The 25,804-nt window shown below is 37.2% G+C and overlaps 2 protein-coding genes across 2 annotated transcripts; both read left to right on the top strand.

Annotated features, from left to right (window-relative positions):
• Nucleotides 1-260: 260 nt before the first annotated feature.
• On the top strand, nt 261-7,826 carry LOC148069528 (gap junction Cx32.7 protein-like). The gene is made up of 2 exons (XM_087802001.1): nt 261-1,648; nt 7,788-7,826. Exons 1-2 carry the CDS (start codon nt 302-304, stop codon nt 7,824-7,826), a joined length of 1,386 nt encoding a protein of 461 aa, XP_087658127.1. The 5' UTR covers nt 261-301.
• Nucleotides 7,827-10,694: 2,868 nt separating this feature from the next.
• On the top strand, nt 10,695-24,159 carry syne3 (spectrin repeat containing, nuclear envelope family member 3). The gene is made up of 19 exons (XM_087802928.1): nt 10,695-10,948; nt 12,946-12,995; nt 13,095-13,237; nt 13,390-13,562; nt 13,667-13,976; nt 14,834-14,989; nt 15,743-16,096; nt 16,485-16,621; nt 17,038-17,212; nt 17,838-18,020; nt 18,085-18,228; nt 19,097-19,228; nt 20,134-20,295; nt 20,736-20,908; nt 21,382-21,898; nt 22,138-22,278; nt 22,337-22,504; nt 23,196-23,240; nt 23,504-24,159. The coding sequence occupies exons 1-19, from the start codon at nt 10,935-10,937 to the stop codon at nt 23,684-23,686; spliced, it is 3,360 nt and encodes a 1,119-aa protein (XP_087659054.1). The 5' UTR covers nt 10,695-10,934; the 3' UTR covers nt 23,687-24,159.
• Nucleotides 24,160-25,804: the final 1,645 nt, after the last annotated feature.

Below are 25,804 nucleotides of genomic sequence, written 5' to 3' on the forward strand. Positions count from 1 at the left end.
GACAGCACACATACACACACACACACACACACACACACACACACACAGATGCAAACAAAACATCAAGCTGAGTGGATGGGAGACTAGGATCGGGAACCAGTCGTCCTCCAACCATGGGGCAGTGAACTGATGGTATCCTGGAATGTAAGAAGAAAACACAATGAATCGCAACCAAAGGTAAGAAGAGAAGCCAAAGCCAGAAACATAAGTAGGCCGTTACAACTTTGCACGTCAATCATATGTCTTTTTTTTTCCATTACAGTTTGAGGGCATGTGACACTGAAGGGTGGAAAAACTGACCATGGGTGACTGGAACCTTTTGGGCAGCATCCTAGAAGAGGTTCACATCCACTCCACGATCGTGGGCAAGATCTGGCTCACCATACTCTTCATCTTCCGCATGTTGATCCTCGGAGCCGCGGCCGAGGACGTCTGGGATGACGAGCAGTCGGAGTTCGTCTGCAACACCGACCAGCCGGGCTGCAAGGCAGTCTGCTACGACCGTGCCTTCCCTATCTCACTGATCCGGTATTGGGTGCTACAGGTCATCTTCGTGTCCGCACCATCTTTGGTCTACATGGGTCACGCTCTCTACTGCATCCGGGCGCTGGAGAAGGAACGCCACAAAAAGCGGATTCAGATAAAGGAGGAACTGGATGAGACGGATTTAGATCTGGACGAGCACAAGCGGCGGGAACGAGAGTTGAGGCGACTCGATGAGCAGAGGAAGGTGAAGAGAGCGCCACTCCAAGGCTCGTTGTTAAGAACATATATCATCCATATCCTTACACGTTCTCTGTTGGAGATTTGCTTTATTTTGGGACAGTATTTACTTTACGGTATCAAACTTGAACCACTGTTCAGATGTGAGAGAGCGCCGTGTCCGAACACAGTGGACTGTTACATTTCGCGGCCCACGGAGAAGTCCATCTTCATGGTTTTCATGATCGCTATTGCTTTTGTTTCTCTTCTTCTCAACCTCTTGGAAATATCTCACCTGGGCATTAGGAAGATCAAGCAGACGCTCTATGGGGAGCGCTACACAGAAGATGACGGTCAGTTCTGTAAGTCCAGGAGGAAGGCTTCGCACCTCTGTGTCATGAGCAACGCATCGCCACACAACGGACCTTTGACCCAAACTTTCAAAGTCATTCCAGAAAGAGACATAAAAACTCCTGATTACACCGGAATGAGACTTAATCAGGAGGCCATTGGGCACAATATCCCGCCGAATCTGGGACACGAACAAACCAGTTACATTTGCCCAAAAGCAGGGATACTTACCAGGTCCCTGCAGAACTGTGACTCACAGTTCCTCTCCAATGTGGACAAAGGATTACAATACGATCAAGATGATACCCGTGGATCACCACAGCTTGTTCAGTTGGAGGCGGTAATGGCCAGAAGCAGCTTCAGACCAAGTCTCATTCAAGACCTAGACGACAGCAGGGAGTCCATGGGTAGTGACACCCATTATTCCAACGCCAGGAAAACCAGTTTTATGATCAGGCCGCCATCTGAGAGCCTGTCATCAATCAGTGGCACCATGAGTCCTTCTCTTCACTCCTCCGAAGAGTCAGATGAACTCGGATCCTTGCAAGGAGACATGCCCATGATGCCGCCACCTGGGGGTCGAAGAATGTCAATGGCAAGTAGAGTGATGTATTATTTACTGTTGCTTACTCACAATGACGCGATATTTTCTAAACTGATCATCATCTATACGTGTATACTAGAATATAAATGATGATTAGTTATTGGTCAATCCTCGAGGTTTGTCACCAAGCGTCATCCATCCCAGAAGTCATCACCTCCAAGGATCTCGTTGTATAAACAAAGCGGGTGCATTTACAGCTGGCTTGAGGAGTAGTGAAGCTATTATTACATCAAAATGGACTCTCGTAACCTCTCGTTCACTGAGGTATCAGGCGGGGGAAAACTTTATCAAGTTAGAATTTCAAAACATGGTCATGATGAGGGATTTACTGCATCTTGGAGAGGAAGACTAACATTTGAAACATGTGAATAAGTCAGTAAATAAGTCAGCCAATAAGTATTTCTAAGGTGTTCACATTATGCATAATATGGCATAAACTGGATTTTGTGATTCACTCCTTGTAAATCTCTTTTGAGTGATGCTATAAGAACCACTTTGTCACAGTTTGAGCCTCATCATCTTCAATAGTGACCAAAATCCCTTGTGTTGTCTCTGAGTCAAGGTGAATGACCTCCGTGGCTGCCAGAAATACATATATACATATGCAGTCACCTTAACCCAGAGATAACACAATTCGTAGATGATCAGAATCCGTGAGAAAGTATTTTTCTCTACCTATTATGAGTATCAACATATTAGATCTTAGCAGATTCCTATTCGACAATCTATACTTATAATCATGAATTGAACCTAAAATACATTCAGAATCATACGTGACTGCCCAAAACTACAGGCTAAGATAAGAACAGAGCCAACTATCACAAAAGGTATTGAACTTTCGACGAGCGACTTTACAGGTTTGATTGAATTCAATTTTAACACAAATAGGGCATTCATAGAATAGTTTGTACATAGTCCTATGTCTTTGAAACAGTACCCATTTAAAAACTTTAAATACTTACTACCAGACCATGTTCACAAGCACACTCCTTTCACTATTTAAGCTTCTGGAAAATAAAGAGGATTATTGACTAAATCTGCAACTTTTTAGGTCGAAAAACACAAGGTTAGTTGAAGTAAACCTGGTTCTACGATTGTTTTTAACGCACACTATCAAAGGATTTAATATTGGGTTACTTCTCAAAAATGACCAATGTATAATTACCAGCCACCATGATGACCCCCCTCATCATAGGGGACCACCCTACAAAAGGTGTCAAACTCCTCAATTGTCATTTTAGACTCAGCATAATGGGTGAAATGCCTTGCACACACTGGTAGAATCTGTGTTCCTTCTTTATGTATCCAACCACCAGAGGTTCACTATTGGGAAAAAAACACCCAAATACTCGTGCTCTCTGCAGACCACGAACAGACTAAGAGCCATTAATCTTGTCCAAAGAGGTCTTGCAGAAAGTATACTTAACCTGTGGCTTCAGTTTTTTTTATTCTTTGACCTTGATTTGAATTTAAATGTTACTATTATAGATAGAACCCAAACAGAACCGTGTTTCAGTTTCTTATAGGAACTGCAACAGCTGGTCTCTTAGCCTGGAGGACTTTATGAGAGGGACTCACACTGGCTGTACTTAATGTGTCGCTCATAAGTGGGACAGACTGAGAAGGACCCTTTGGAGCCTATTGCCATCAGGACCTTGGAGAGCGCCTGAATTCAATCCACTATTTTTGTATGTAAATTAAAATGGAGTTTTTGTCACATTGGTGCTCAGGCAGGCTGTAATCTCCAAAGTCCATTTATCTTTTTAGCAAAATAATGACCCAGGTGCTAAAAAAATAAATCAGGAGGTATATCTTAATCAGATATATGTGTAAAATAGGAAAACACAAATCCGAAATTCATTGGGATCCAAAGCATGAATCACAATTTCTTCCCTTGCTTGAGATTTCAGTCTATTCTCTCTCTGTTTGTACACTTTGAACAGCTTATAAAGAGATCAGCTCCTCTGATGCCTCGAATATGAGGTCTTTACTTTAAATGTAAAACCGGTAGAGAAGAACCACGTGTTGAAAATGATGAAAAATACACTCTTAGTCTGTAAACTTGTGTTTCACTGATATCTATTCAGAGCCTCTGTATGTCATTGTGACTGTATATGATCTGCCTTATAAAGATTGTTAATTGGTTGTGGGAATAAAAAAAAAGTTAAATTAAAAAGGTCCACGATAGATTGATGCAGAGAAGTAAATATTTGTTTTGATATACTATTATTTTGCCAGCCTACTACAAGAATTATATTTTTCGGCAGGTCACAGATACAAACCTGTACATTCATTCATTTCAATATGACAACTACAGTGAACAAATAACAAAATCAACATGCAATATTATGTTACATTTTTATGTATGTGCTAAATATACAGTTACAGCCAAATCTATTAAAATATTTGGTCCACAGTGTGAAACACTGTACTCAGGTTGAGGAGAACGTTTACCCGTATCTAGAGACTTAGAGATAATCTTCTCTTTTTTTTCTAAAGATTGGGAATAAAATTCAGCTTTCAAATGTGCTTCTAGTTGAAGGAAGCTAAACTACAGCTGATTTTAAATAAGATTCGACTTGACATGATAACAGGGAGGTGTTGATTATAGACACCTGATGGTAGGACTATGTTGATTAGCCATATTCAAACAGGAACAGTTTTTGTAAGCACAGATGAAAAAAATGTGGGCAGGATATCAACCCGACCAGAGGATGACCTTATACTGACCAGATCATTTAAGCCATGAAGCGTGATGGGGTTGAAACTTACCAGAATTGATAGCTTATGTGTCAACAGAGTGCATGGAACAAGAGAGGGGGCGTGTTGGCTCCTACATTATCAATCTTTTCACAAAGAACAGGAAGCTTGCAGACTATGTCAGAAAAGACAGGGACATCAAGGTATGGCAGGAGTAATGGTCTCAAATGTTGCCTTCTGTAAGCAATCAAGTTTGAAATGTATGATATCCACGCATCTTTACCCATGATATTATGTTAAATTAAAAGATCTTCGTAATGTAGATTTCCACCGCCGTTCCATCCTTAAACATGTTTTACTAGTAGATGCATATAAACTTAAATTTTTCTTTCATTGACTCATTGTTTTTTTTAATTATTTATATAACGCCTATAAATGTCTGTGTAAGAGGACAAAGTCTCAAGGATCTATAAAGAAGAATTCCGCTGAGAGACGATTTATAACTCTGTGTCTGCAGTCAGGTGCAGATTAAATTAAAGAAAAATAAAATAAAGTTAAAAAAAAACAAGGTTAAATGTATGCTTGTTGTTGTATGGCGGTCCAGACACATGTTGGATGAAGTTAACTTTTTTTTTTGTTACTGATAAAATCAGAAAAAGAGCTGTTAAAGGTATGGTAAATGTATATGTTGAAATCACCAACCATAGGAATGTTGTCCAAATTAATAATAGATGTGAGTTATTAACAATATTCTGGAATAACTGTTAAAATCAAGAAGGTGGTAAATTAACACACAAAAACAAGAGATTATCAGTCCCACCTTCGAAACCTGAATCTCAAAGCGGAAGAAAATACACAAGTTTACTCTAAAGCGATGAAAATAATTTCTAAAAACCACAACTATCTTCCTCTTAGACGTAAAAGTCTATTAGAGCAGATAATATTGTGGTCAGGTGGACATAGTGTGGGATGTAAAATGGTATTTGCCAGGATTCTGTCAGTAACATAATCAAAGCCTTTGGCAGTAACATAACTGTTTAGAGTCAATCAATTCTTCACACCAAAGGAACCATGATGGCCAACAGAGGCACTGGCCAGGCGGTGTAGGGGTCGAGGGACTGTCCACGCACGTGCAAAACACCATCAGTGCTCAAAGTCTGAATGCAGTCGTGAACCTGGGCAGAGAACCAGTGATGGCTCAGATCTAACATGAGAGAGTGTGGTCTGGAATGACATAGGAGCGGTAGAGGGACATGATCCCGGTTTTTCAAGTCCCTTCCCTTCAGTCAATAAATGAATTTGGGTCCAGTTAGTTTCCGGTTTTGTGCAGATATTCAATTATTATCACAAATCATGCTGTTAAAACTCAGTATGAACAGAGCTCTAGAAGTTTCAAATGGTATGTTGCTTCTTATGAAAGCTTTATCATCATGTTAATGATTTTTTGATGTTTGATTATTTTTTTAAAGAATTTTGCCGTTACTAATAAAGCATCGTTATTACTGAACCAAGAAGGACATGATGATCGAACGTCAACTTATTGTTGTATTGTGTATTTAAGTTAAATTAATCAGTCATTTAATAATAAGCAGATTATCCAAAGTGTTTTGGTTGTGCTTTAATTTTAAAATGCATATACTAATGAAAATAAGTTTTGAGTGTGATGTGTACCGACTAATCCATGGAATAATGACTGGCACTGACCTTTAGCTCTCCTGGCTTCTCCGAGGTTCCATGAGATATTACAAAAGAGAGGGAAATAGTAGGGATGGATTGATGAGGCCGCATGATGCCGATCGAAGTGAAAATACTCTATCATGATACAGTGTTCTACCAATTGATTTTGAAGTCGAAAAAGTTGCCAGGTTTCATAGAATTCTTGGATGAGTCGTTGTAAAGAAGAGTGCCATCTAGTGGCCTTTTGTCCACAGCTGTATCATGAGGCTTAATCACTAGGAAACACTATAAATTCCATCAAAGCATAACCCTAAATTGTTTACCTAATAACTATTGATGGGTTGATGATGCGACTAACGATTCATCTGTGTAGTAAGGACACTGTGTTATGATACAGTGTCTCCTTTATTAAGGCCACTAGATGGCACTCTCCGTCATAAAAAGTGATGCCATAATTGTCCTATAGTGGAGCCATTAGGGGACATTATGATACAGTGTCTTGTATCATGAGGCATCATCAACACATCAATACTATTAATGTATTCTCAGCTGCAAATAAATCATGACACTTGGGCAATCGAAAAAAAACATATTTTTGATGGTATAATTGTTTTGTTCATTATATAAAGGACGTGTGTGACCTTCAGTCCTTCAGTTTCTTTTAATCATAAAATGTTCCGAGGGCTAGACCATTCAATGTTTAAAGAAAACAACAATTAAAAATACAATTCTAAAACTCACAGTCAGCCAGTGACGAGAAGGTCAAACTTTGACTGTAATGTTTTTCCTCATACTGTATGTGACAAAGATGACAGTAGTTGCAGTACTTCCAGACGAGTTGTTAAATTGCTTGCGCACACTACACAATTCAATGAACACAGATTGTAAATGCCATATTGAAGTTATGTTCACCAAAAAATACAGTCAAAAAACATTTTAGTGCATTTTAAGCAACATTTTTAAAAGTTAATTAAGTATAATACACAACTAATCGTCTATAGACGATGTTTTAAAACTTTTGAAAAGTCATGCATCAACAACTGAGACCTGACGAAACAGTTTGAAGGGACCGTACAGAAGTACAGACAGAAGTACAGACGACCCTGACACTTTGGCCTCGAACTGTCTGAGGATACAACTCAGCCGACCTGCTGAGCCCAACGTTCAAAGGGATCAGACTGGTCATGTAACCTCTTGCAAACGGAATCCATGCCTGTTGAATAAGAGTGTTCTGGTCGATAACCTCGGCCATGTTGTAAGAGGAGTCTGTGGGTGTTTTGGATATAAAGTTGTTTTCTCATTTGGTTGTGTGTGTGTGTGTGTGTGTGTGTGTGTGTGTGTGTGTGTGTGTGTGTGTGTGTGTGTGTGTGTGTGTGTGTGTGTGTGTGTGTGTGTGTGTGTGTGTGTGTGTGTGTGTGTGTGTGTGTGTGTGTGTGTGTGTGTGTGTGTGTGTGTGTGTGTGTGTGTGTACAATGATTATTCCTAAGGCTAGTATTTTACACGGATTGTCTGTGTGTGTGTCCATTGTGTTCATATTTGTTTTGATTTATCCAAATTGTTAAGTCCAAGTTGTGAAAATTCTTCATCATTATCAGTACCTGACTTTTGACAAACACAAATGCAGATTTCGAAGCTATGGAAAATGTTCTCTCATTTATAAAAGCTCAAAGTAGAATCATATTTACAGTAAAACAGTATTCATCATTTTTTAATGTGTTTCTGAACACTATCCTTTTCGTCTTGTCATCCTCAGAGTATGTTCCTGGACATCTCCTCTATCATGAAGAAGTAAGGTTCAGATCAGGGCCAGTGGATCCCAGCTCTTGCAAAACCACACCGCCTGTCAATGATCCAGCCAGTCAATTGATCAACGCTTCAGTTCCACGGCGTGAGCAGTAGCATGAAGTGCCGCTCGTGAAGCTGATGATGAAAAGCTGCCTGCGTGTCATGAACACAGAAATGGTATATACCTTTTATTAAAATAAAATAAATAAATTCAGTATTTGTCTGTCTGTTTCATTACGAACACTGCAGAACTCTGCCTTCTGGGGAAAATATTCTTTTTATATTTATTCAGAAACAAAAAAGGAAAACATTTACAAAAGAAAAATACTTTATTTTAGTAAAAGGTCCTTTATTGTCTGCCTTATTTGGCTCTGTGGCCTGAACATGCAGCCATGGTGATGTTACTTTGATCTAGTTATAGTAAATTACAATTTCAGTTTTTTGTTAAAGGCTATGCAACTAATACGTTATAATTATCAAGTTCTGTAAACGAAAATCGTTTTCTCTTAATAAAACCCATTTTATTTATTCCCCAAAATGCTTTATTCTGTGATTGTTACCTGATAGTCTCTGGTTCGAATTTAACTGAATAACAATCCGATTAATTAGTTTAAGCTTTCTAGCCTTAAATGTGATGCTTTAAGATTTCAAATCTTTTTATTTTTTGTTTTATTTTCAAGCCAACACTGTTCTCTGATATAAATTAGTTTGTTTAGCCGAGTGTTTTTGAGTGAACATTGTTTTTTCCATTAACTCCATTTAACGCTTTTGAATAATTATTAACACAAACATTTATGAATTTGTCATCATCAGTCATCGCTCTATCTATTCTGCAGTTAACTGAACTGGTCAACACAAACAACCCTTTCTAATGGCTCCCTCGTGTGGTCCAGATTTTAATTACATACATTTTAAAAACAATTTATTTATCAATTGATAAAGAACTGTGCGCTCGAATATCGTTTAAAAAAAAAGTTTTCAACAGAAACAATACACAGACTATAATCTAACCTTCCACAACCAAACTAAATGATCATTCATTCATTTTCTATCACTTAAAAACAAATCACTTACTGAGGAACAGAAAAATAAGAAATGAGGCAAATATAAGTAAGTAAGTAAGTAAATTATATGTCTAGAGCGCTATTCCAGACCATGGTCACAAAGCGCTTAAACAATCAAAACAAAACTCAATAAAATATATACTTTAAAGATCAAGATAACACTGAAAGCAAAAGACAACTCAATAATAGTAATAATAATAACATAATAATAATACATTTGGTCAACAAACCTCAAAGTGCTACTGTTTTAAAACAGAATACAAGCATTGAAAACTCGACTTGCAATAAACAATATTAAAAGTTAACTATATGCTTTTCCAAAAAGGTAGGTTTTGAGTCCTTTTTTAAAAGCATACTCTGACTGTGGATCCGTGACGTGGCCAGGCAGGCTATTCCACAGACGGCAGCTTTGAAAGCTCAGTCCCCGATGGTCTTGAGTCATGTCCTGCGGCAGTGAGTGTCTATTCTATAAAAGAAAATCGAGATACATTCTGCCCCTGGAACGTGCTTGAGGCAATACACCGACTAAAAGGTATCTTGTTGAACTCGAACACGAATACGAAATGTGTTTTGGGGTCTATCTCTCTCTGACACATGCACCTGGTTGTACCCACCAGCAAGATCTATATTTGAAACCAGCCAGCACTACAGAGTGTATCCAGTATCTGCTCATTGAAATGCAGAAGGTAAAGCACCTTATGTAATATGTAGTATGTCTACTGTTGGTTGCATAGAATGGCAATACTAACTTTATTCTAGTACGACAACAACACAACTGTTATTGTATTTTCTCTTCTAAAGCAACTTTTTATCTTCATCTTTATTTTTAATATCTCAAATTACTCAGCCACACCACACAAATTACTAACCTCACCTCAATGATCCTGTCAGTGAAGTCTTTGATTTTGCAGTTATTATTCTAGATTGCTGTTCAATATCTTTTTACAGATAACTTTAAGATAATTGTTATCGCTACTTTTTGCCTCCAATAACAAAAATAAGATTTCTATAAGTGGTCTATTAGTAATTCCTATTTTGATTATGTTACTTTCTCACTTGCTCTCCCTTTTTTTCAATGTTAGGCTCTAATCCAATAATTGAAACCTGAATGAACAAAACCTAGTATTATTTTCAAAAATGATGACACTGTTAATGATACATGGGCCTCATCAACCCGTCACTTATTATCAGTTTTCTCTTGTTTTGAATAAATGTGTGCACAGAAAAAAAGACGATCCAACTATGAATATTCTAAATTAAAAAATATATATATTTATGTAGCCTTACATATTGCAGGTTTGAGTTTATGACGTGGTGGGTTGAAAGTTTGGACCAAAATATGTTATTACAGAAGATGATAGAGAATGCCTTACTGTCAAGTATTGACTATTAATAAAATAACATCATGTTCTCTGACAAGATGATGTTTCTGACTTTTTTTCATTTTTTTTCAACCTTGAACAATTCAAGTCGTTTATGATTATTTAAGCGATCATAGGTGATCTACACTGACAGATTCTCTGTAAATAAAATAAAATAAAATAAAATAAAAATTCAGTTCACTGATTCAAATGTAATAAATACCTTACTTAATACTTAACTAAATTAAAAACTATCTTCTGTGGAGCATACTCAACCTACAAAGTGGTCGGTTTCTGGTTAATGTATGATAACAAATCAAAATAATGATCAGTTGTACAGTGTTGTTCATTCGTTCATTTGAAGTTTATTCAACCAATTAAAAAAGCTTTGGAAAATCCGCTCGCAACTGCAGGAAGTGACGTCACGGTGTAGGAAGCCGGTAGCCGGTGGCAGTTTTTCGAATTCGGTCTTCCTCAGTCCACTTTGGCATTTATGTCTACATACACACCATACAATGTCTTGAAAACGTATTTTTTAAGTTTTCGTTGGTTTTAGTTTTATTATTTTTCCTCACCCATAACTACGCGTCGTTTTGAACGAGTGGTCCCTGAACGCATCATGGTCGCGCTCCACTTCCTGTCATAAGTTCACTGTTGACACTCCTCAACATCAACACTCGTGTTCCCACCATGTTCGCAGCACCGTAAGTGTTTTTCTTCTCTTTCAAACCTCCATAAAGAAGCTGAAGGAACCGCCGTTTGCTGGACAAATGCTAATAGGCTTAGCAAAGAGTCCATTATGAGTAGGTTACAGTCAGACTACGACATGCGTTTAAAGTTGCTTTGCAGCTCGTGTTTCAGAAGTAAATAGTCACTGTAAGAGACAATTTATACTTTAAAAATACTCCGTTCAGATGGATACACGTTTGGTTTATGAGGGGATCTGGAACTCCTGGTAGAAAGTTGACAGCCAGGCATGAGAACAACAGGCGAGGATTAAAGTATGCAAAGTAAAGTATGTTAGCTGCTCTGTGGGGGGCGTAACCTTCGAGGTGATCCTGGAGCGAGGAGTAAATTTAGTCTTGGTGCTCGTAAACAGTTAAGAAATAGCATAACCAAACTATGATGGCCTAAAAGGAATACTTATTGTATTGTTTCAACATTTGTCGTGTTGGTGACGTTTGGATTTGGTCACAAGGACCCGTTCTGGTTTTCAAAAGGAAAAAAAAAGAAGAGAAGGAATGTTGTGGTTTGGGGGAAATGAGTCATTCAGAACTATGGTAGCAGTGAATACAAAAAAAGTACATTCTGCTACTGCCAAAATGTATTTTATTGCTCACAGGTCTTAAATATTACTTTAACGACAAGTGGAAAAAAATAGTAGCACCACAAAAAACCTAATATACTAGTTATTTGAACATTCTTTACTGCATATGAACATTGGATTTAAAAGAGATGTATCAATCCAAGACTGTAAACAAAAGGATTTGAGACTGCTCCATGTTGATTTAAAAGTAATTTTATACATTTCGGTTTAGCTTGATATTAAAAAACTGAAACCACTCTTTATTCATCTTTATCCTTGGTCAAAATAAATTATTGACCATGTTCATAATGGACATGTTTTCCATTAAACAGGACATTTTGTTACTGAAGTTAAGAACCAAAGATTTATACAATCACATTAATAAAAATAATTCTAAGCAAGCCCAGTGTATTTTTGTCACAAGGGCAAATATCAATTATTCCTGGCAAAAAGATGCATGCACTCACAGAGTGGGAACATGTCTGATACGAAAGACCATTCAAATGATCTATTCTGTCGCTTAAATGACGAGCAAGAAAACCTAATTTTTCTCCTAAGAGACAGCAGAAGCAGTGATCGAGGAAGCTACTCCAGTGACCGTGTGACAAAATTAGAATTGTGCCATGCTTCTCAAAACACAAGCTGCTTGTTTAGAAGTTAGACAAAATAATTTTGGCGCTGTTGCCAAGTCAGCTGCTTCAGTTTTGTATGTGCCGACAGGAGCGTTCTGTTCTTTAGTCTTTATTTAACAGGGCATGTACACAAACAGTGATTGTTAGACTTGATGTTAAGTATGAGAAAATAAAACCCTTGTTAGTAGCACTTGTTTTCAGCATAATACAGAGGGGACACATTATAAGAGGGAAGAGAAAGTAAGAATGTAACTACAGATTTATACACTACATGCTGGAAAGATGAAGCGAGAAAAGCAAAGGGCAATGCAAAATAAGGTATAATATCAAGCAGGTTTCATTCATTTAAAACCTTTATTAATTATTTTGATAAAAGGATATTGATAAAAGTGTTTCTAGGTGCTTGATATTAAGTAATATACAAAAAGTAAATCAGGTCGTACTAAAAACTTTGTGTTAAATTATCATATACCCTCCACAGTCTGTAAAATAATTGAAAATAACACAGACATCTCGAGCATTGAACTAGTAAGTGATTTAATAGAGAGAATTTGAACAAAACGGGTCACAGGGCAACTGACAATACCACTGACAGTTTATACAGTATATATTTATTTATATAATTTCCTTACTTTGTCATCAAAGTTAATCAATTCTACAGCAACTATTCTTTGCTAAAATTAAAATCTAAATTAAATGCATAATAAAAAAGGAAATGTGATGGGATACACATGCTTGACATATTTTAATTCCTCTGTAATAGTGAGGGAACAACTGGAGTTCTGCCAGGAACAGCTGGATTGTTGCTGACAGGTAAGATTACAAAAGAACACAATGTTCATTATCTTTGTCCAGGTAATGGTGGATTGATGATATCTGACTGCAACAAGATGCTTTGCCTTCTTCTCGCAGGAATAGTCATGACTCAGCAGGAGTTTACTGAGAAACTGGAGGCAGCACACTCTTGGATGCAAGCAGTCCAGGAGAGATTGAAGGTCATTGATAACACTCAGGGACCCCTGGATGCCTTGAAGATCCGACTGCAAGAATCCGAGGTGACTAAGGAGACGTGCTTGTGCAATCAGATGTTTGTTGATAAAAAATTATGCATTTTCTTAGTGAGTTGAAAACCTTTTTCACGGGGTATGTAAGATGTGTGAATACATAAAAAATCAACATTTTTGATAGTAGCAAATTGTATTTGCAGAACATCCACCATTCGCAGCATGAAGGTCTTGAGAAGATTGACGCGGTTATGGCGGCAGCTGAGAGTCTTCTACAGAATGGAAATGAAGACCTAAGAAACCAAACAAATGCCCAGCTGAAAGAGATCAAAAATGACTGGGAGGAAACCAGCACCTACATCGTCCACTGTCATAGGTAACTCAATCCTGACATAATCAGGACATTTTTAATATGGTCATAACCCATCAGTGGGTTAGTCATTACATTTTAATAGCATTCTAATTCTGTTCCCTCCACAGTCGGATTGAGTGGGTGTACCTGCATTGGAGTGAATACTTAAAAGCCCATGAAGAATTTGAGCAATGGCTGATTAAGACCCAACGGATCATAAACGTGGGCCCGGAAATGCAGCTAGGAGTGAAGGAGAAGCTCTGGCAGGTCGACCTGCACAGGGTGCTCATGAGTGACATCCATGGTCAGGAAACTTTACTGGAAAGGTTGCTCGATGAAGGAGCAGCTCTATATAACCAAACGCAAGACTCCAGTGTGGAACCTGAATCTCAGGAGAAACTGCAGGAGGCATACAATGACATCAGGGATAGAGCTAAGGTAGGTTGTTCCCAAAAATCACTTCAGGGTTCTTGCTAACGTGGTTAAATGTAAACCAAAGTTTCAACCAACATAGAGAGAGTGTTTCGCTACTGTTTTTTTTGTTTTGATTTTGTAGATATTGAAGGTATAAAACTCAAGGACTAAAATGATTTGGTTGTACTGAGAACATGATTCATCTTTCCCTGACAAGTATCTATACCCAAGCTTGATAATGTATCAGATTTATTTATTTTTTCAAAGCGAAAAATACAACTTGTGACGAAAAATGTATTAATTTTTTTTCAAGTATCACTTGCATTGAGGTAAAAGTAGTAATTGCATAACAATATAATATCATATCATAGACCTCAACATGGATGGTAGTGTAGGTATAACTGTTAAGAAACATCTTAAGACATTTTTATTTGTGCAGGCTATTCCTTGATTTTCTGGAACTCCTGTGTTGTTGTTGTTGTGTGTTCGGTGTTATCTTGACCTTTTAAGTATATATTTTATTGAGTTTTGTTTTTATTGTTTAAGCGCTTTGTGACCCTATATATATTGACATTTAGTTGCATCCAAAACTATATCCTAAAAGTCAATGTCCTTACCAGTGTAAAAAATAATATAAAAAACAATAACATAAATTAGGTAAACTTTTACTCGCTTGTGACAAAGTCAGCACATTCTAATTGTGTTCTGTAAACATAATCAAAACACACTTTAAGTTAAAATCTAGTGGCTAACATAATAAACTGGTAAGAAGTTCTGTAAGCATTATTGTAATTATAATTGATATTAACTAAATATTTAGCACTAATGTAAGAGACTCTCGTCGGGGATGTGTGTTAAAAAATGTTTTTTTTTTCTGCAAGGAGACCGTCGGGCTGCTTCACAAAATAGCGGAAGACCACGAAACATTCCAAGGCTGTGTCCTGAGGTTCCAGTCCTGGCTTCTATCAAAGACCAAGGAGCTAACACATCTGATGGAGAAGGACGATACACCTGAGCTCAAACTTCAAGCTTTGCAAGTAAGTTCGTAGAAACGTACATCAAAGAAGAGCCTTTAAGGCTACATTTTATAAATGTATAACTTTCTCGAAAAACTATTCCTGCATGTTGAGGTTCATGTTTATCTCTTTTATACAATGATTTTTAAATCCACTGCTTATAATACTTTTGGTCTTACATTTCTTCAGATCTGCTGCAAAGCCTTTAAGGGTCATTATAATGTGTTATTAATGCGCTTCATAATGCATTATACAATAGAACTTCTTAGAAAGTATTGACAAACGTCCTAATTTCTCTTCTGGTGTCGTCCCTTGTCCTCTGTCACCTCAAAGTTGCTGCTGCACAGAGCCAAAGATCTGCCGCAACAAATGTAACTGCTAGTTTTGTATGAGTCGCACTGGTGCACTTATGGGGAGGAAGATGTCTCATGGTATACTGGCCTGTCCCTTGGACTCTTGCATCAGCACGCATTGATGTGCCTTCATGGAGGATCTGTCCTATCTTAAAAACCTTCTAGGGTGTTGAGGACAAAATGGACCAAAAATCTCTTTAAAAAGGACTAGGACAGGTAAATGGTCCATAGCATTTGTCCACATGAGCATTTCTGTGGCGGTTGTCTTGCTAATTCCCTAATTATTTGTTTAATTTGCACAACAGCAGGTGGAATTGATTGATTTATGATTTTTTTTTTATTATGGGACAGTGTGATTAATATGGAGTTACATTGTGATTTACCCTTTTTTTTTTTAAATATTCATATGTGTTTCCTGTAGTTGCTAGATGGTCATGTGGCAAATGAGGAGAAAACGCTGCAGCACATCGAGAGCCTTGTGGAAACTGTCAGGGCCAAGACTTCTCCAGCCGGAGCTGAGATCGTCCTGGAGGAGGCTGAGGAGCTGAGACTGGGCTGGCAAAGGCTAAGGCAAGGGCTTTGTGAGGCCGAGGACGGACTTCGGATGAGGCTGGACTCCCATGGCCAGTACGTGACCAGGTGCCAACGCCTAGGAGAGGACCTAGGACGATTGCGGGTGTTGCTGCAGGGCCTGGATCAAGAACTGGAGAAAGGGGAGGTTGACAAAGGGGGCTGCAGTGAGAAGCAGCTGCTTGATCAATGGACAAAATATGTGGTAAGTTCACAGAAAAAGTAGGAAGTTGTCGCCTACTGTCGACACATTATAAAGGCTTTGATGAGGATCTCAAACTGTACAACATCTGTTAGCAAAGTAGACTTGCATTTTCCTCACAATTTCTTTTTTAACTGTACTCTGATAAAGAGGCATGTTTTATAACGTTAATGTTAAGAGCAAATCTTGCTGGTTTAATGCTTTAAGGATCAACAAAGCCTTTGTGCTACAAATGAAAAACATTCAATTCAAAAATTGTTGTTGTTTATTTTCCAACGATCCAACAAACAATGTTAACTAACCAACTGGAATTTATTTAGGGCTTAAAGGATTTATGATTCGACATGATTTGTAGCACAATGTTGCGTATTTAATCGAGATGTAATTGCAGAGCTTGAGGAATACTCTGGCGGACGAAGAATGTCGAGTGGAGCAGGTCAAATCCCAGCTTAAGGATTTGCTTCAGTTCTCTGAAAATTCCCGCCGTCTTTCTGAAGATGTACTTGCTGTGGTCAAAGAACACCAGAGGTATTTCAACATCATTTCCTTATTGTGCACTATTGTGCTCCACAATGTCATTTAAGTTTTTTTTTCCGACAAATATCTAATAGAATACCATGAAAAAGTAAAGTGGTGCTATTAAATATTATTTTATTAAAATTTGTCATTAATCTAAAAAGCTGAAGTATCGCATATAATTAGAAAACTATATAAAAAATATTCCATACATGCTTGCTTTTAAGGCCATGTAGTATTGTGATCTTATAAAGAGAGTTTGGGAAGAGGTCGTATTTTAAGGTAACCTAATAGAGGTAGAAACATTATAGACAAGACACTATTCATTTTTACTTGTTGCGGTCACATTTTTCACAAGCTGTTATCTTGGGCTCTTTATATACAACTTGCACATGAACACCAACCCTGATTTTGTGTTTCTATTTCAGTGTTAAAAGCAAAGCAACACGGCTATGTTCCGAATCAGAGTCTGGACTAAGACACTCCCTCCAGGATCCTTTGCTTGTCTATAACAAGTGGAGCGATATGGTCTCTCAAGTTCTCGAGGCTTCTGCTGAGGAAAAGGATTTCTCTAGCATTGCTACATGTGTCAGAAAAATCGAGGTACATTCCACTTTTATTACTCCATATTTCAACCTTTTAAGCAGAATTTGCCATAATTTCTGGACTATAGAGAACCAACGAAAAGTTGGAACATGAGATACCTGTAAAAAGACAAAAGGGTTAAATGTTATACATTACACTTAAAAAAAAAAAAACCTGCTGGTAACACGGCAGTAAAACGGCAGTTAAACAGTTATTTTCTACTTTGGCAGCCCAATTTAAAATCTGCATCATATGCATTTCTCTGTGTGCTTTTCCTTCATGGTGTATGCGTGATACACAAATTACTGTTCAATACAAAATCGAACTATGGTCATCCTCTGTGCATTCGCTCTTCCACACAACTGTCTCACCCTTGCGCTTCCGGCTACAGCGCCTCATTGAGGCCTTTAACCGTAAAAATCAATAGATTGACTGCGTGATTGAGAGCTGTAGGGTTAATAATGTGTATTGAAAAGTACATTTTATAGTCTGGAAATTATGGTGATTATGTTCATGCAAACTCGAGTAGAGGTTCGAACGGATGACCTGCTGAAAGGACACTATGTTTTGATCAGTTCTATTCAATGTAAATGGTTAAACGAAGGAAATCGACTAAACCAGAGATTGTTAATTTGTCCGGCAGTGCTTACTGAAAGATGGAGAGCAGATTAAGGGGCGCTTGGATCAGGTGCAGGGTATGGAAAACCTGCTGAAGTCTATTCTTGGTCATGAGAGGTCAGAAACTTTCCAGGCTGAATTGGCCTGTGCCTCCAGGAACAGAGATCTGCTGTACTCTCAGCTGATGCAGAGGAGAAGCAGGTTACAGGTCAGAGTGAAAATGTCACTAATTTTTGTAAATATTCTCACTAACTGTTTAATTTTTTTTCCAGGGCTTACTATCCAGAACCAAAGATTTTGATGGCACCTACCAGTTGATTCAAGCCAAGCTGACTGATGTGCAAGACAGACTGGTGTCAGCTGAAGGCCTGCAGCCTGACCTTTTAGCCAAAAAAAGTCAATCCAACCAGTATAGGGTACGTAGAAAATCACAATAAGCAGGAGCGACAAACACATTTCAATGTAAAAAAATAGGTTTACTATTACTTCACTTTGTAAGAGATTAGAAATATTAGAGGAAAAGCATGACATCCAATTATTTAACATTTCTTAACACACTCTCTATACTAATGAAATCCAGAACTAGAGATACTTTATGTTTGCCTGAAGTCTAAGGGTCAGTTCCAGTCTCCGGTCAAATCTAGTTACATTCTAGAATAGTTCAGGAGAGATTCAGGATGAGGATTTTTTCCATGGTAATAAATCTGACTCTGCACTTCTTTTTGCTTTTAAGGACATCTCTCTCCTCATGAGTCAGAGTTGGATAAATATTCCCTTAATTAACTATAAAACACCTCTATCAACAATTATCGTTCATTCGTTCACCCACATCACAGAGTGCATTAAAATAACTATGATAGCTAAAAATATGATTATCATATAATGTAGCCAGACTTTCTCTTCTTTACTGCAGTACCTGTAACAGTTTATTCATAAAAATAAATCACCACGTTTCTTTTTTTCACAAGCCTGCTGTTTTAGTAAAATGCGGGAAATCAGACCTTGTTTTTTCTGTTTGCACGCAATTTTTTTTCCCCAAATTGGTGACAACCAGTCCTGACAATAACTACATAATTCTGAATACCAATCGATTCTAAGGCGGATAAATAAAGACAATGTTCTCTTACCTGTCAAGAAAGAAGACAGCCATGGCATCAATTTAAATGTTTTTCTGCAATGTATTTTAAATCAATGATTGTCTTATCCTGTGCTTTTTCATCAGACTAGTATCACAATTATAAGTATGAATAATGAACTAAACAAAGTTGTTGTTTTTTTTATCAGACGATTCAGACGGAGCTGGATGACTGTGAAGCACACATCAATGTTTTGGAAACTCTAATTTCCAGCCGTCAGGACAAGTCACAGTTGGAAAAACTAAGGAACAACTTCATGCAATTGTGCAATATGCTCAAGGTATGTCACGTTATAGTGAAGGTGTGAAATGTTAAGTCTCTTCTCATCATCTCTCTATAACTTTTTAAGTATAATATCAGTGCTTTGGGCCATTGTGTTAAATAAACAATGTGATACTTTGTTCAGAAGTATTCTAGCCTTGATGGTAAATTAGAGCTTTTGAGTTATTAAAGATAATTGCTATGATATTTCTATAGTATTCCTATAATAAGATTATTAATAAACTTAACATTTCAAAGTTTTGAAGAGGGTTTTGTTAGGGAGCATTAGATAATTTGCCACTGCATAAACAGGTTTTAGACAAGTTAAGAAACAAGGTCAGAATAGGCAGAATTCTTACACTGATGTAACACCCCTGAGTGGTTTGTATATTATAAATATTATTTATTCTAATGGGACAGCCCTAAAATTGTGACAAAACAAAACGATACAAAACAGTAGGAAGTCCTACCACCATGATACTCTGCAAAGACGCATATTTTCTTTGAAACCTTCAACAGTTTCCCACCTCACATAAGTTTGTTATCATGGTCTCTTTATAAATAGAGTAATGTATGTCCTTAGTTTGCCTGTATTCAGCAAACTGTCTGCTGGGCTTTTAATAACACTCAAATTTAATGCTGTGGTTTTCTATACAATTGGCAAATATAACATCCCTTTATGGTATGGCCAATGATATAATAACTGTATAAAACCTTCTTTAGAGCTGGCGTATGTAGTGGCTTAAATTTTATTTTTCCCTAACTCGGTTTACAGAAAACAACAGGAGCCTCCATCACCAATTGCTTCTGTTTCTTTTTCTATATTAAGTAGTTATTAATGGATAATTTATTTTAGGACCAGTAAGTTATAATAGACATATTAGTCACTGTGTTTTCTGTTTTGTGTGGTTTCCATATGCCCAGGTCCAATTGAGGAAGAGTGACGAGTGCGTAACTGAGCATGAAGGTTTCCATGAAAACCTCCTCAACTTTGAGAAGTGGCTTAAGATCTACAGTCAGAAGATCCGGTCTTTCATCAGCCCTTCAGGACAGTGGAGCGTTGAGGGTCGTGAACAGGAAGCACAGGTCAGCCCTTCAACATTTAAACAAGCATTACTTTTCGAGATGTCGTTTAACTGTGCCTTGGTTTGAATCCTTCGATGCTTTGCCTGATTTATTGATTGTTTTCTAACTAGCATGGTGACTGACTAGGATTGTGACTTCTCCTTATCTTAAGATACACCCATGAGTCATTCCGGATATTTGCTATGTATCAGAATGAACAGTTATCTTAGCTTTCTCTGTTCACGAGCTTTTATCTCTGTAGTGAAAGATTAACACTGAAAGTACTCAATAGTTTGAGTGAATCAGTAAAACTCGCAGCACTCCACCTTCTGACATGCATGTAAAAAGTCTTTGAATTTGTTTTTTTGTTTTTATGTGTGCTCCTGTAAATTGTTGACACGGACAAAGACGGGGAGAAAATAAGTACATTTCTGTAATGGATATGTTGCCTCCATTTGCAGAAGATTCTGCAGGAGTTACCTGAAAAGGAGCTGGAGATCCAAGAGCTTGAGGTGAAAGGAGAACACGTACTACAGAAAACTTCAGATGAAGGAAGAGTACACATTACTAAGGATCTTAAGCGGCTACGAGAGTCCTGGTTGGAACTATATAACATCAGCTCTATTCTTCACAGGTATTTGACTTTCTGTAAAAATGTTTATTTTTTTTTAGCTCTGCGTTACTTCATTTTATGCTTATTTATTTATTGCAATAAAATTATATTTCCCACAACAAAAACTGAACACAAAACAAAGTCCTAAGTTATAAAATGGAAGAAAATTGTTTAGAATGTTATGAGCAAGCTGCATTTGAGTATCAAAGTCTAATTCTCTGTGTTGAAATGATTGAAACTATTCCTCTAAAGCTGCACAAGATCGATCACTCAACAGGATTTTTAGAAAAATACCAAAAACTATTAACAGTTAAATGCCTAATAATTAGCAAAAACAACATACGTTAACTAAGGTTTGATACGGTCAGATATCCTCATAATTAGAGTGATTTGTATTGTCTCATGTTGATCGTTCTTCGGTTGATATTTTTTGTTAACACACATCCAAAATTCTTTTGTTGTTTGAGTTGTTTTTTCAATTTTATGTTTTACAGACTCTTTGGCAGCACAACACAAGCAACAGGTCCAGATTCCCTGATGATTGAGGGTCTGTCTGAGGCCTCTGCAGTCTTTGGAAGACCTGTTGAAGGAGAAAACATTTTGTTTAAAGATGAGTTCACCGGAAACCTCTTGGACCAAAAGGATCTTGATGCAGTGGATTGTTCTGAAGGGAAGATGAAAGGAAATCTTCAAGTGTTCACTGTACCACCTGAGGAAAGCCTTACACTGGCAGGACGGAAGGCGGTGTATCGTAATAGGTCCAACATAGAAGAGGAAGTGGCTTCCTCTTTTTTGACCGCTGACGTCGGAGCAGACTACCAAAGTGAGCAGATACATGATGGAGACTCTGACATTGAATCAAAAAGAAATATCTCGGCCCAAGTAGGAATGACCATCAAAGGAAGTATAGAAGGGCAGGATAAGGTCGTGGGACAAGAACAAATTGTTTCACAGGTAGACTACGGACTTTCAGGACTGGGAACGACCTTTAATCGAAGCAAGATTTCAAAGGTATTGTGCTGAATAATTTCTCTTTTTTTGATTCGATCGTAGCTCTGTCAGACCCAGAATTCTATTTTTTGTGTGGAATATAATAAGAGACAGGGATGGGCTTTTTGTTTTCATGACCGCATACTTCCATGACTTTTAGCTGTAATACTAGCAACTAGTGATGTGTTGATAAGGTATCATGATACATCTGTGAAGTGAATACTGAATCATCAATCATACACCCTTGTATATTATTGCAGAGCGACAAGAAAGGGTCCAGGCGTATGAAGTTTGAGGCCTGGCTCCTCCAAGAAAATGAGCTGTTGTCAGATGTTCTCAACCAAAGATCACAAGAATCTCCAAACTCGGAGCAACTGAAGAAGCAGCAGCAGACCCTGGAGGTAAAGTGTAAATGTAAATGTATCAAACAGAAGTTTCAGCCTCTTTAATATGACACAGGCTTTGAATGGAAGACTGGGCTGGGGCCAGGAACAGTTCCAACTTCTGCTTCAGACTTCCGATGATGCTCAAAATGCTACAGAGTTGGAGGATCTTCGCTATCACTGGATGCTTTACAAGTCAAAGCTGAGGGCTGCAGGAAACTTTCAAGCTAAACTTGTTGCCAAGGTGAGTTAAAGGGAGAAGGTGTAAGGTTATACAAATCAAACTAAAGGTCACATCAAACAAGTGAATCAGCCTAATATGAACTTCCCTTCAATTATTTAGTTAATTTTTTTTTTTTTTAATATATTGCCAATTCTCAGTAAAGCGATGCGTTCTTGGAAATTCACTTTCACTTATCAGACCTTACAGTTGCACAACATGTCCCCCATGCTGAAGAAACACCAATTCACTTTTCAGTTATGAAATAAAAATGTCTCTCTAGTACTCATGCAAATCCCACAGTAAGAATACAGGCCAAAACTTTGTACTACAGTTGGAAACTTATTCTAAAATTGGACCCATGCTCTGGTGTGTTGTATGTTTGCGACTTTGAGCAAAGACTTATTGAGTCGTCCTAGAAGTTTTCCTTGATCTAGGACAGTGATAAAATTGATGTATGCGAGGATGTCTCACTATTTAAGTTGACATTGTTTACTCCTTCAAACACTTGGTTCCCTATTAAGACTTAGATTTTCCAAAAAAAATGATTCTATTAGCTTAACAATTTCACCAGCCATCAGCAATTTTTTTCTTTTGTTTTGTTTGCTATGCGGGAAATTAGGAGGCTAAGCGCTCATAAGTTAGAGGAATCATTGGCACCGAATCTGGGTCTCTTATAAGTCTCTTATAAAAGTACATTTCTTTCTTCTTGCAGAAAGGTCCAGCTGAAAAGGAGAACTTTGAGGAAAGGATGCAGAAGGTAACAACCAAAATATTATATCCAGCGACAAGGCCTGTCCTCGGGGTGGTAACCTATTACAAATTCGGTAGAGGGCACAGAACACATTAAGTAGAATTCTTAATTTTATAACCTTGTAAGACAATAGGACATAAAAATGAGCGATGTGCTTCTGTTAAAGACTAGTTCTTACTTCTGTCTTTTCAACTCAAACATGCTTGTCGTTCTTAATATGTTCTGCAGGGTGTTCATTAAGACTAACAAGATGCTTCCTCTCTCAACAGTCGCCGAGCTTCATGCAGCGGGTTTGTCGATGTGCGGTTCCTCTCTGGCTCTTTTTACTCACTTTGCTGCTGTTGGCATTCCTTTTGCCTTTGGTGGACGAAGGCAGCAGTTGCTCGCTTTCCAACAATTTTGCCCGATCGTTCAACATCATGCTCCGCTATGAGGGACCACCACCGACATAGGAAAAGGAGTTTGATCTTTTGAGATTACAGCGATTGAAGTACATCGGAATGTCTTAAGCCATATATTGCTTCTCATAACTCTCTGAAGATATTTAGTCTCAGAAATATCCTTTATTTGCAGTTTCTAAACGTTGTATTGTAGCCCATATCAAATGATCAAGATTGGTGCTGAAGTCAAAAAGACTAATGTATGACAAAGTCTAAAAATTAAATAAATTAACATTTTATTTATTATAATTAATTTTAACAAAGTAAAACTAAATACACTTGCCAAGTGCAAGAACAAAGGTGTTGCCGTCTTGCCATCATGTTTGTTGTTTTTCATTTCTTAAAAAGCCATGTTTCTTCTCCCCAGACAAAATAATGTTCTTACAATTTTGCTACACACAATAAGGTTATGTTATTGTATGACACTTGGACAAGACATTTTATTGTTGTTTCTGAGTTTGAAAATAAACTATTGGTTACATAAATGTCCCAGCTGTGAGCATTTCTGAAATAATTGTATTAATCATATTCACACTCAAAGTGAGCTTCATCCTATTTGGGACTCATAATTGTTAGAATTCATGTTTGTCATTTCAGTTGTATGGATTGTAGGGACCTCTTTCAAAAACATTTTGACACATTAATGCCTGAAATGTATTGTGTTTGATCAGATATTCCAAAGTTGTTTTTTTTTCTTTCCAGAGTCGTTTAGATCACCTTTGAAGTTTCTCCTCAGTCATCAGCTGTTAGTACAACTTAGTATTTAGACTATTGAGATTGAGTCAAAAGTGTGGACTGTTAAATGATTATTCTATGAAGGATCCGCTCTGCATTTGACACATCAGACTCATTTGAAGGCCTGATCCTTCTAGTGTAATTTATAAGTGATTGAGGGAATGAAACAGGAACAATACAATTGCCACGTACCAGTTTGTTGGATCCACTCTCCACTATGGTCCCCATCTGGATGCTCCACTGTCCTTTTGGTCCTGGAAGTTTTCATTCCCTTCCTGTTACAGAGTCAGGTGAGACACACTACATCATCATCCAAATATAATAATAATAATAATAATAATAATAATCTCTATTTATATAGCTAATATGTTAATGATATCCATTTGGAATGGAATTTGAGTATAGTAAGATTGTGTCATTCAAAGCACATACCAGGATCTTAAAAGTCAATCTTAGTGGTAATTGATACCAAAAATGTATACCCTCACTTTTCACAAAGGATAAGTACTGTAATAATTTTTGTCTCACCACTAAAGATGGACAAGAGCACTTATACAATATGCACAGGAGGACTATTATGTCTAATTCCATGCTTTATTTTCAAAATGAATGCAATTTATAAATGGCTCTGTGTGTCATTTTTGGAATTTGTTATAATCATTTAGGTTGGCATATGTGTCAAACTTTAAGAAGGCCACTGGTGCACCTGTTTTATAAAATAAATAAATGTTAATATTGCTCAGTTTATATAACGTTTATGGAGCCCCTAAGTGGTCAAATGGGGAAAGTTCAAATCATTGAATTTGGTTTTGAAATGTTCATTTAGTCCAGTGTTATTAACTCATGTTATTACATAAACTTTTTTTTTTTTAAATCAAATTACAATTATGCTACTGAGTTGAAATCCCACCAAAGGGTAAAGGTCATCATAATCTGTTAAATAGAATAGAAAATGTTTATTTATCCCCAGAGGGGAAACACACTTTTACAACAGCACAGTTGAAAAAAATAAAGTGCAAGGAAAAAAGAAATAATAAAAAAGATAATAAAAAAAATAAAATAAAACGATCTTAAAAATATACAGAGTATTTACAATATTAGACATTTAACACTATTAACAAAATAAAATAGAATAAAATACAAATAAAATAAAATAAAATAAAAACAAAAAATAAAATAAAAAAATAAAATAAAATAAAATAAAAGTTTTTTTAAGGTTTTACAATAGATACAGTCAATGATTCCACAATCATTAAACAAAGAAATATATAAAAATCTGACTGACAAAGCTTTATTTTGAAAGTGGTTGGACACGACGGACAGATCCGTAAGTGACGGATCAGTTTCCGGTCGCGACTGAGGTTGAGGCCTACGTCTCAGGAAGTAGCCGTCGAA

Source organism: Callionymus lyra, chromosome 11, assembly GCF_982586985.1.
Source record: "Callionymus lyra chromosome 11, fCalLyr1.hap1.1, whole genome shotgun sequence".
NCBI lineage: Eukaryota > Metazoa > Chordata > Actinopteri > Syngnathiformes > Callionymidae > Callionymus > Callionymus lyra.

Bases quoted from the DNA above. Each gene is read 5' to 3' on its own strand.
- LOC148069528 (XM_087802001.1), top strand. From the start codon at position 302: ATGGGTGACTGGAACCTTTTGGGCAGCATCCTAGAAGAGGTTCACATC. The intron at 1,649-7,787 runs GCAAGTAGAGTG...TGTCATCCTCAG, and splicing joins GGGGTCGAAGAATGTCAATG to AGTATGTTCCTGGACATCTC.
- syne3 (XM_087802928.1), top strand. The intron at 16,622-17,037 runs GTATTTCAACAT...TTTCTATTTCAG, and splicing joins GTGGTCAAAGAACACCAGAG to TGTTAAAAGCAAAGCAACAC. The intron at 20,909-21,381 runs GTATTTGACTTT...TATGTTTTACAG, and splicing joins ATCAGCTCTATTCTTCACAG to ACTCTTTGGCAGCACAACAC.